General features: G+C 50.2%; 1 protein-coding gene across 2 annotated transcripts in view; it reads right to left on the minus strand.

Annotated features, from left to right (window-relative positions):
* The window catches only part of SKI (SKI proto-oncogene), a 100,961-nt gene that overhangs the window by 5,369 nt on the left and 83,512 nt on the right, over positions 1 to 12,080 (minus strand). For both annotated transcript variants that reach the window (XM_065696401.1, XM_065696400.1), the window contains 5 exons: positions 5,744 to 5,869; positions 5,145 to 5,260; positions 4,366 to 4,637; positions 3,065 to 3,366; positions 1,111 to 1,341 (listed from right to left, as the gene is read on the minus strand). In XM_065696401.1, the coding sequence (XP_065552473.1) occupies positions 1,111 to 1,341; positions 3,065 to 3,366; positions 4,366 to 4,637; positions 5,145 to 5,260; positions 5,744 to 5,869 (1,047 nt within the window). The remainder of the gene's footprint in view (positions 1 to 1,110; positions 1,342 to 3,064; positions 3,367 to 4,365; positions 4,638 to 5,144; positions 5,261 to 5,743; positions 5,870 to 12,080) is intronic.

Raw genomic sequence — 12,080 nt, forward strand, 5'->3', positions numbered from 1 at the left:
GCGCCGCCAAACGCAAGAGGAAAGGGGGAAAAGCCTTAAAGTGTCTTACATGACTCCAGAACTGAAGTCACATGGATGGACCTCAGTAAACTTCAGGCTTTGAAGTTACCGGAGGTATTTTTCCACTCAGTTCTATCCAGAAATCTCCGAGGGAGCTTCCAGACAAAGCCCCAGGTCCTGAGGCACTGGTAGTGATGAGGTGTCTGCCCCAGCGCAGCGCTGGGAGGGCTTTGCTGTGTCCTCAGGCTGCTCTAAAAGGACAAACCTATGGCTATTCAGCTTTTTGAGGTGACTTTAGCCTTTCATGTTAGGAAGCCTCCTCTACTCCCTCACAAGGAATGGTCCCGCATTCCCAGCACTTGCTGGTGCCTTGCCCTGGTTGCTGCCGGGTGGAAGCCAGCTGCCGGTAACGCCCAGCGCAGCCCGGTTATGTTTAGTCTGGACACCTCTTATCAGTGAGACATCCTGCGATGGCAGGAGGAAGCCCACATCACTTCCTGCTGCTGCACCCGCAGAAGCTCTCCCAGCCCTGGCAGGCACCGCTCCCCTTCCGCGCCCGGCTGCCGGCTGCACCTCTGCCTGTCCCCCTCCCTTAAAGCGACCACAGCAGCTGTTTGCAGCTCATGTGCTGGGTACCAACACGCTCGTAAAGCACGCGTGTGCAACAACACGCCTGGTAGAAAAGGCCCTCCAGTAAACATGCTCTGAAGGAGTCCCTTTAAGTGTGTGTGTAGCCGGTAAGCCTGCAGATACGGCGTGTGTGTGTATGGACATTTAAATACAGCCAAGCCAAGCCTGCCCGTCCTTCAGAACCCACTGCTTGCAAGTGGAACTGAAATCCTGGCCAGCGCCTGTCTCTGTAAATGGTGATGTCCGACTGACAAACATGCCCAGCGCTGGGCAGACCTGCAGGACTGACAGAAGGGACACTGCCTTAGGGCTGTGAGCCACCATGAGGGGGGCAAAGACCCTGCACAGGCAGGAGCTCGGCTTGTGTCGCATCAGACACAAGAAGGCCACTGCCAGTGGGGAAGAGACAGCCGAGCTACCCACAGGAAGGGTCAGTTACCTGCTACGAGAATGAGAATACTCCTGGTGTGCAGGTCTTACCTGTGCCGAGTACTTGGCGCGGAGCCTGCCGGCTTCACAGCCCTTGTCGCACACCCGGATCTGCCTGGCTTGTTCCAGTTCCCTCTTCAGCCGTATCCGAGACTCATTCGCTTCCTTCATTTTCTTCTCATTCTCAGCCCGCAGCCGCTCAATCTCTTTCCTTAAGTTGCGCTTCGCCTCTGTTGCTTCTCTCAGTTTCTCTTTCTTTGCCACCCGCAGGAACTCCAGCTCCTGCAATACAAAAGCCGTTCACTTGTGAGCACAAAGTCAGCGCATGGGAACAGAAGTGCGCAGGGAGTGGTCCAAACCCAGCTACCAACCACTGCTGGTTATGACCAAGGCAGCCCATGTCTAAACCTCCTTCTGTACTTTACGTACACTCCTGCTTTAAATCAACACGAGACCCTGCACTCAAGATACTCCGAATTCTTGGGTAATAAAAAACCTCTACACTACAGCCACATTTTGCTTTGTCACGCAAAATAGCTGTGACCATCTGTGACTGAATAAAGATGAACTGCAGTTGGAGAGCGCTACGAGCCGCGAGCTCCACGCTTGCTCCAAGTTCCAAACCCACCAACTGCAGTGCCTGCCCTTCAGCTGAAGACACCGAAGATGCACCGGGTTGTGATAAATGCAGTTTGTGAATGCCCTTTGTGCAGCAATGCTGCTCCCTACTCACTGAAGGCATTGGGAAGCGGTTCCATTTTACCAAGCCCCACCCCGCCCCAAATCCACTTAAGGCAAGCATGAGAAAACCAATGTGGGATCTGTAACTCCAGGCAGTTCTGGTTGTGCTCCAGGTGGCTGGTGTGGAGCCTGAGTCCCCTGAGAACCCACCAATGGATGGCTCTATCCCAGCATCTGCAAAACCCTGGGCTAAAACCCTCAGCCAAATCAAAACCACGCTTTGCTCTGGAAACTGCCACTCTCACTGTCCAGGTTCTTAATAGAAGCTGTTACCTTGAAATCTCAAATCCAAAAGAGAGCCATTAATGGACGCGATAACGATAAAGAACCTAAAGCTACAGCGGCAGAAAGTCCTGAGCTGATAAATGCTGTTGTTAAAAGGCCTCCCAAGCGCAGAAAGGCCCCCAGAGCGCACTAAAATCCATCTCCCAGATGGTTAAATCAGAAACTCCAGTGCAGTTCTTCCCCAGAAGCAGCATTTCCGGTGTCAGAGTCACCCTCGCAGCATCGCTCCCTTCAGCGGGCACTGCACTGGGGTCATGGGAAACTCACTCCTTCCCTGTCTCGCTTCCCCAGGCGGCCGCAGCCGCTCCGCCGCCCCGCTCCGGACATGCTGCTGTGCCTGGCACTGCTCCCCCCACTCCGACCGGCTCGAGTTAATGCCTCAACACTCACCTCTTCATCCACCGCCTCCTGGAACTCACTTTAAGTACACACTGCATTGAGTTTAGATACTTAAAAATCAGCTTTAAATATATATTGCTTGCAAATCTTTTGTATGATCCCAGACTGGTTTGGGTTGGAAAGGACCTTAAAGCTCACCCAGTTCCAACCCCTGCCAGGGGCAGGGACACCTTCCCACCAGAGCAGCTTGCTCCAAGCCCCATCCAACCTGGCTCTGAAGACTTATCCATTTACTTAACCCAACCCCCAGAACCCTGGCAGTAGGTTCAAGGTTTCTAGTTCACTGCAGTGAGAACAAACTCATCTGTGCTGGGCTCAAAGATTCTTTCGGTGGTGGAAAGATGTTGGTTTTGGTCCCTCAGGAGTAGAGCCCAGGGCAAGAGCAGGTGGCAAGCTGAAAAATGTTGGAATGGTTCCTGAAGACTTGGGTTTCCCGGCTGGATTTACAGCAGTGCCCCAGTAAAGGCTGGTGCTACTCGGGAAAAATGAGCCCATTCTTTTTCACATGAGCCTGCCCAACGTTCCTACCTGGAAGGGGTCTTGCAGACAGTAGCAAGGGAAAGCGATTCTTCACCCTTACCTGATGCAGACTGCGCTTGGCTTGCAAGGCCGCATTCAGCTTCTCTTCCTGCTTCACTCTCATTTTAACAACTTCATGGAGGAATTTTTCTTTGGCTTCTTTCGTATCCAGGCCACTGTCCAGGGCCTGCCTTAGGTGCTCCAGCTCCGCTTCCAGCCCGCTGCTGTGAGAGTCGGAATGTGTTGGAACCTCGTACGAGCTGCTGACTGCCACCGGGGCCTGCATCCCAGGGGAGCTCATGTCCTTCGCAGAGCTGGATGAGGTGAAGGATGGGGAGGAGAGCGACGATAAGGAGGAGGTGACTGAAAACGAGAAACATCCAAAATTAATACAGAAACATCCAATAAAACTCAAAATATGCTGCGTCCCTGTTGTACAGAGGAGACATTCAATGACAAGGGAAGAAAGAAAATACCTGTTCTAAACTTTGATACTTGAAATGTGATGAAAATCAATTTGCTTGAGTTGTGACTTTGGAATTTATGCCACAATTTATGTCATGGCTTTTTTTCTCCATGGGTGTGAAGAAACAGATTTCTTCAGGGTTCCTACAGGGTCCTGCTGTTTTCGGTGGGTAAATGTCACCTCTCTGCATGCACCACCTGCCCTGAGCGAGGACCGGACCTGCTGAGGGCAGCAGCACAATTATCTGACACCCGCATCCTCTTGCCAGAGCCTGCTGTGGGCACACTGGTTAAGAACCTTCTGGCTCCTCCTCTATATGCTCAGCTCCGTGGATGTGGTACTGACACCGTGACCGTGTTCTTTGTCTGACACAAAACTCTGCTCTGGAATTTTTACGTGCTACTGGTGTGTATCCCACAAAGAGCTCTGACAGAAGCCTCCTGACCCATGGGGTTTATGTGAACACCACACACATTTTGTCCTCTGCACAACACTGACCTGCTTTAATACCATACTCCAGCTCAGTGGACACCTGTGGCTCAAAATCACAGTCATGAGGGTTGGAAGCCACCTCTGGAGATCACCTAGTCCATGATGTCCTTCATCTAACAGGAAAACACCCCCTATCTTCTGTTCTTGGTTTTCAATATTACTTGAGATTGCATTATTACATCTCATGGAGGTACTGAGCTTCCAAAATTGTATTTGAACAAAACAGAGGTTGAACAGCTAAGCTCTGTGTATTGCTGAGGGAAACCCAGCGGAAACAAAGCACAACAGGCTGGAGCACTTCTGCTACAAAGGTGTCCCTGCCCATGGCAGGGGGCTGGAACTAGATGAGCTTTAAGGCCCCTTCAACCCAAACCATTCTGGGATGGAACGGGACGGTCACTCACATTCTTCCCTGGTTTCTACTTCGATTTCTGCTTCTGATTCCTTGTCCTCCTCGGGGGCAGGAGCCGGGGCTGCCGTGGTGGCCGCTGCCTCGGGCAGGGCTGTGCTCTCGGCCGCGGGCCTCCTCCTGCGCGGCGGGGCCGTGCTGCCGGGCTCAGTGCTGCGCGGCACTGCCGTGGCGCAGGGCGCGGTGCTCACCACCTTCTGCTGCGGCGGGGGCGCAAGCGCCACGTTGGGGGCCACGGCATTCTCGAAGCTCTTGTAGGAGTAGAAACTGGTTTAGAAGGGGAGGCAAAAGAAAACGGTCATTCTAGTAGCCATCTCGGACAGTTAAAGCCAATGTCCTTGGCTTTAAAAGCTTCCCAATCCACGTGTTACACCAAAACTGCAAGTAACTGGACTGGCAGCAAAGTTCCATTGACCGACACCACCTGAGACTCTGCCTGTGTTTGCTGAGTGCTTTGCACTCACTTAAACATGGAGACGACTTCTCCAGCTCACCCTGTTCATAAATTCTTAGAAGCAGCCTCCACTGCAGGCTCCTATGACATGTTCACCTAACAAAACCTATTCAATGAATGCACAAAAGCTCGGTACTTTTGTTCCTCTTCTGTGAATTAACTCTCTGCAGCTGCGAATGCTCTTTAATCCCATGCGAGTGGGTAACTGGCTGAGCTGCAAAGCCACCAGCTACCAGGGCAAGGGAGCAAAGACACAACTGCTGTCAAATAAATCCCCCTGGCTGCCAGCCCAGGCCTTCCTTCAGGTCCCGCTTCCTTACCTGTCCCGGATCAAGGCAGGAAGGTGGGTTGAGAGATCCTTCTCGTTTGCCGACACAGCTGGGGACCAGGGCCGGAAAGCCGAGAGCCGCTGGCGGGGATGGACACAGCCGATGCTCTGGGAAGGGGAGGAAAGGAAAATCAGTGAATGTGAGCAGTCTTTTAAACTCTAGCCCCCAGTGGAGTGGTTGCCCTGCTTCTCAGCACACACTGTTAGTTCTACAGCTTCTCCCCACTGGCTAGGACCTGCAGAGGAGATCCACTAGAAGAGGTTCTCTGCACCAGTGTGAAACCTGACAGGTTCTTCTCTGCCACTAAGTTACATGAAGTTTGCAGGGACCACAACAGGCTCCTGAGTCTTGCAGGATTCCTGGACCTGAAAGGCACGAAGGAATTGCTTCCTTCATGGTCGCAATCAGGGTAGCAATCAAGGAAGATGGCGAGGAAACTGGGAGGACTGAGTAGCAGAGTGTTTCCTAGGAAAAGGACTGAAAGGTTACAAATTTAGAAAACCTGGGCAAGTTCTTGCTCTCCTGGTTTCAGTGACGCGATGCTATGTGCTCATTTGATCTCTCTTGATTACAAAATATTCAGTAATCACCTTATTAGATGAGCTGGATAAGGACCGTAACCAACTGGACTGTTTTTCCTTCTCAGTAGAAGCTGGAGATTGGGAAGCAGAGTCATCTATTTTGGGCTTTTTGGAAGCAGGAGGATCTGAGGAGACCTGAAACAAAGACAGGCAGGAAAAATCAAAGTCAGAATTACTCATTTTGCAATCAGCTTAGAAGCAGGTTACGAGGCAAAAGCAAATTTTGTATTTAGAAGAAACACGGGTTTTTTTCTGCCTTTTAAATAAGAGGCCAAGCAAAGGGGTGAAAACAAGGGGCAGACACAAACTATGACATAAGGTGGCTTCACTCCTTCGCTTAAAGTACTCTGACAAAGCGTGGAAGGTGCAGCAGTGATGGGCAGTCAGATAAGTGAGACATTCACACCGTGCTGCAGAGAACTGTCAGCCTTTTCTCATTTCTGTAAGCAGAAAGGTGAGGTTTAACGCGGCTGCTGAGCTGGAAAGATTATTTTAAAGAGAACAGAGCAGACTTTGTTATTCTGTTTGCAGTGGTTGTTATGCCGATGACTTCACTACCCTGCAGCTGCAGTGGATTCTGGGGGTGCTGCCAAGAGCTGCTTTGCCTTTTCCACAAGTGGCTCAGCCTGGCCCATAAATCATCCTCAAGCATAAGAAAGCCTTTGGCAAACAACTCCCCTCCTTCAACACGGCGAAGGAATAAAATTCCTACAGTCCCAGCGTGGCTTGCAAAAGAATTGGTAACTACTGGTTTAACTGGTGCGCGGGGGATACCAGCGGGAAGCCCTGCCAGGACAAACATGGGGAGGGAGAAGGTTCTGGACCTTACGCTGCCTCATGACTAGAAATAATAAGAGAAACATCCACCTCTGTTCACAGCCGTTTTCTTTCTTCTCTCCCTTTCTGCAGTTCCAAACTCTACCTTCCAGCTACTTGGAAGTGCTCGTATTTGCATTAAACTTTTTCATCCTTACATCTCACTGTGATTTTTGAGGGCAAACAAGTATTTATACAGGTGGGTCTGTAAAACCCAGCATGGCAACGTTCCGAGAGCCCGGGATGCCTCAAATCCAGGTCTATTTGCCAGCAAAAGAGGGGATTTTATTTGCCAACGTCTTGTGTCTGAAAATCAGTGCCCTTCAAGGCATCTTAAATTGGGCACGTAAGAGACCGCTTCTCCCAATGACTATTCACTCCCAGGAACTGCAATCTACGTGACCTTACCTGGAGAGCGCATGAGGGACTGGCAGCAGAACTGTTCCAATGCACTTCTCCAGACTCCCAACTGACTTCCAGCAGACCCAGCAGCTGTGTAAGCAGAGCAATGCCATCCCTTCTGCGCACCTCCATTAGGAGAAATCTCGGCCTCAGCCAACGCCAAACGCTAGCTTCAATGGATTTGCAGAGGACTCTTGCGGCACAGCTTCGGGCTCCGCTAGGGCTGGCTCGGGAAGGGGCTATGGCACAGTCCCTCCCATCTAACTCGCCTCAGAAAAGGCATTTCTAGACTCTTTTAGCAGGACAATGCATTGGAAAAGATTTGGTTTTGCTTCCAGAGATGCTGCCTGTGCAGAATTAGTGACAGCATTCGAAAGGTATTTGGCAAGTGACGACTGATCCCAGCCCTCTCCACTGGGGACGTGAGCTGTGTGGGGAGGGGGCCAGAAGGAGGGCGGGGAGGAAGGGGGCTTGGAATGGAAAAGGCAACAGGTGGCAAGGCTCAGCCCGGGGGCGTCCCGTGAGCGGCAGCGCCGGGGCAGCCCCGGGCGCGTCCAGGGAGCGGCGCCGCAGAGGAGCCTCACCGAGTCCTTCAAGGGATCAGGGCCCAGCCTTCCCCACTGTCCCCCCTCCTCTCCCTCTAAATAAAGGCTGGCACCAACCACCACAGGGAGACCTGGTGGCGATGCTCAACCTCCTGTGTGAGGACCTGGGAACACGAGCTTGCTGCTGGGAAAAAGAGACGTGAACAAGGTGTGTGCATGGCGGAATGATGGGTTTGCTTCCTCACGATGAGATGGAAACAGGGAGAGAGCAGTGAGGTGTGCAGATCGGTCTGATTTCCGGCCCTCCTCACAGACCAGTGCTGCCTGAAGGGGTGAAGCACTTCAGCTCTGCTCCGGGAAGCCCTCCTGCCAACAGCATTTCTGAGCTGCTGTGACAGCCGCTGCTGGTTTCCCCTCCATCCACTGTCCCATTCTGTTCACACACATCATCTCCTGGTTGTTCTGGTTTTCAAGCCTGTCCCAGTACAGTATTTGGGTTCTGCTTTAACTATGTGAGAACATGACAGTTCTAGTAGTGTCCCATCTGCTCTCTGAAACACCGAGGCACTACGTGTTGCTATTAGTCAAGAGATGGACGTTCATCTCCAAAGCTCATGGAACAGGAGGCTCCTGACCACAACCTGTGATCATTTGGTTAAATATCTGCTCTTCTGTATTTCTACCTATGTGAACACGTCACTGAAAACACTTTTGCCCCCTCCCTCTGCAGAAATACTGTGGCTGTCAAGAACAAAACAAAAAATCCCCCCATACGCAACCAAAGTAGGTCTCTTGCTTTGTGCAGCCTTCCAGCACTGGGAGAGGCAGAAGCAGAGCTGCTCCCAACTATAGGAAGACACCCAGATGCGGAACAAGACTAGACACCGAACACAAAATCTTCTCTTCACATGACTCACGGATTACATCCCACTCTAGGACACGTTCCAGGTAACAGCATACCCCACTCTGACATTTCCAACCCAGCCACAGCAGCCAGCAAACCCTGGTACTGGCTCCAATCTGATGAGTTTATTTCATTTCCTCTCTTTGCCAAATAATGAAACACATAAAGTTGCAAAAGAAAGACTCAAAATCTGATGTAACTTTTTTGCCTTCCTCAGAAGTGACTTACGAAGAACTGGAGCCCAACCCCCAGAAGGCTGGGATAAATATTCCTTCATTTCCTATTAATTTTTCCTTCCATTAGAGTCAATTTAATGATTTGTTGTCAGATGGGCTTTGCACTGGGCAAAGTGTAAGACACTTCGTTAATACACATCTAATCCAGTCCACAGATGTAGGAAGCTTCATGATAAAAAGTGGACCCAGAAATGCATCTCTTTAAGCTTTTGGACTCTTGCTTTCTGACATTACTGACTTTTGAGGAAATGCAGATACAGAGATTTATAAAGTTACTAAGAAAAGATTTCAGAAGTACATCCCAAAGGGAAATCTGGGCATGTGAACTTGCAGTCAGCCATTTTAAGGCAAACTGAAATCAAGAGGCCCAATCTGCCCTTTAGCCAACCAGGCCCGCATTTGACATGTCAGAGCACGTTTTCCACTTCAATTACGTGTCACTGCCACCAACCATGAGACCAGGAGAAGGAATTTTTGACCCCCTCCTCAAGGAGACAAGGGCTCCTTCCCCGCTGCGCCGCACTGTCCGCAGGCAGCGGCGCACCAGGGCGGCCCGAATGCTGCTTCTTGTTGGGACATAGAATGGAGAATGAGCCCAGAAGAGAGTCCTGAACGTCAAGGTTTGGGAGCGCTCAGGGACACGATTCTTACCGCCTTGGAAATGTGGATGCCACCCCAGCAGCAGCCACTGCATCCTATGTGGTGGCATCTTTAGAAATGAAAGACTTAAGTCCCCAAAGGCTATAGAGCTATCCCAACACACAGAAATGTGTACTTCAGTCTCTCAAAAGATTAATTGGGAAAATACTGTGAGGCTTAAGAATTCAATTTCATATTCCTAACTCAGGCATAAATCACATCTCCACTGAAAACTCCACAGTTAGAAAAGCATGTATGGCCAGAGCAGGCAAAATGAACAGAAAAGGGCTGTAAATCTATAAATACCAGTCTCATTTGTTCAGGCCATTGCTCCTGCTGCTGGTCCATGCAGAGCTGAGAGCAGTTACACCCTGAGGAAGGGAGGGGCTTCCTGTCTCAGCTGATACTCCTCTGGGTGTGAAAATTAAGCGGCTTTCTCATTAGAGGCACAAACCACAAGACCAGACGCCAGTCTGATATAAGCAAGGAGAAACCCCAGAGAGACTGCTTGGGTTCAAAATGTGTCAGACATCAAGAGATAAATACACGCTGAAACAGCAAAAGGCTGACAGTGAGCACATCATACAGCTCACATCAACTGCGCTGCAGTGGGACCGAGCCACCATCTCCACTGGGCTGTTACCTGGACAAGGCTCCAGGGAGACCTTGGCCTTCCAGTGCCTAAAGGGGCTGCAGGGAACCTGGAGAGGGGCTTGGGCAAGGGCCTGTAGGGACAGGCCAAGGGGAATGGCTTGAACCTGCCCGAGGGGAGACTGAGCTGAGCGCTTAGGCAGAAGCTCTTCCCTGTGAGGGTGCTGAGGCGCTGGCACAGGGTGCCCAGAGGAGCTGTGGCTGCCCCATCCCTGGCAGTGCTCAAGGCCAGGTTGGACACAGGGGCTTGGAGCAAGCTGCTCCAGTGGAAGGGGTCCCTGCCCGTGGAAGGGGTTGGTGCTGGAGGAGCTTCAAGGTCCCTTCCAACCCAAACCAGGCTGGGATTCTGTGATTGATTCTATGGTTATTTAATAAATTTTTCCTGTTAAAATCTGTCATCTGAGCATCTCGGCTCACATTTACTCATTTACTCCAAGGGAATCTGGAATGTGGCGAACACCTAAACCAGCAGCTGTCCTACAGAGAGGGGTAAAGGTGCAAGACCCAGGGAGCGATGAACAGTATCAGCACCACAGGCCATGGAGACACTGAGACTAGCCAAACACCTATTCTCAATGAAACTTTCCTTCTTAGGTAAACTGCAGAGGAAAGATGATTTTGTAGAGGCCACAGGGTGGAACACAAACAGAAAAGAGCTTGTGACTCTGATCCTAAGCAAATCATTTCCACTACCTTCCCCGGGAAACTGACACTAATTCTGCTCTACCTCAAGAGATGTGTCAAGACTAAAACCCTCTGACACTACAGATACAGCAGTGAAAATGTTGCTTACACAAGTGTCTGAAGATTTTCACCTACTCCCATGTACCTTTCCAGGCAACTGCTCCGTGTTCGGCTATAGGAGCCCCAAATGAAGCATGTGAGTGTGCTGCTGGTGCTGCTGCTGTTCACCATCACTGGACAAAGCTTTAGGTACTTACTAGTGCCATTACCTGCACAGCTAGTCAATAAAATAAACAAAGTATAAGAAGCTCTGAAAGCATCTTTCTACAGGAACTGGTGGCTTTTCTTACTCAGGGATGAACAGCAAATCTAAGCAAGCACCCCAGTCTCTGTATCTCATGCTGCTACTGATGCCTGAAGAGCCCTAGGAGCCTCCAGAAAATACCTGCGTAGACCTTTGCTAAGGTCAGAGTACGAGTTCTAGTTAAAGTCAAACTGAACACTCACAGTGAGAGGTATCTGCAATGTGGGGAAAAGGGAGGGCCCTTTATTGGCATCCTTCAAGCCTTCACAAGCACATCAACCGATGGGCAGAACACTTGCTTCCTAAAGGCCTCCTGTGCTGTCCAGGAATGATGAATAAGGTATTGAGGGCTTTATAAGGACTGCACTTCCACATGGATTAAAAACATAAATATATTCAGGTACAGATTGAAAGCTCGGAAGGGTTGTCTCGATAATAAAAAGCGCTAAAAATAATGCTGCTCTACAGAGCTGTAAGAAAATTTACTGCTTGTCTACTGTATATATTTAAAAGAGAAAAAACCTACCACATTGCAGTGTCAGTTCTGGGGAGTGCATGCAGCATTTGGTTTACTTTTCTCTTTTACAATTTTGGTTTCATTGGGCAGGAGTCCAGACTTTCCATCTTCCCATTTTTCACTGCTCTGGTGGAAGCAGAAGCACTCATTTTACCCTGTAATTTTGGGATGTGTGATTACGGGAAGTATTTGCTTTCTATTCTTGCCTTCACAGCACACATGCTGGCTGCCAGTGTGGCCCCCAAGTCTGACCTGTGGGGAATCTTCACAAACCACAGTGGAGAGCGCTTGGAAGAGCATGGGCATGAGAAGGAACTGTGGAAAATAAACCTCATGGGAATAACCTGCTCTTCCTTCCTCTGAGTGAGCCCACAAGGACTCGCTTTGTCTCTTCCTGGATCTCCTGGTTGCGTGAAGGCCCCACTTTACTTCACTGATAGCAGTGTAAATGCAACTTCCCAGCTGGTCTAAGAGAATTCCATGTAAAGAAGCAATGTTTTAGTCATGTGGTAGCATAGGAAAATGGGGAACTGAGTTTTATCGCACACCCCTGCAAAATTCTTTGATTTCTATGGAATCACATCAGAAGTTTACAACAGAAGCAGTGAAAAGGGTCAGGATTCTTTTAATTCAGACATGATCTGAGTT

Source organism: Lathamus discolor, chromosome 16 (genome assembly GCF_037157495.1).
Source record: "Lathamus discolor isolate bLatDis1 chromosome 16, bLatDis1.hap1, whole genome shotgun sequence".
Taxonomy (NCBI): domain Eukaryota; kingdom Metazoa; phylum Chordata; class Aves; order Psittaciformes; family Psittacidae; genus Lathamus; species Lathamus discolor.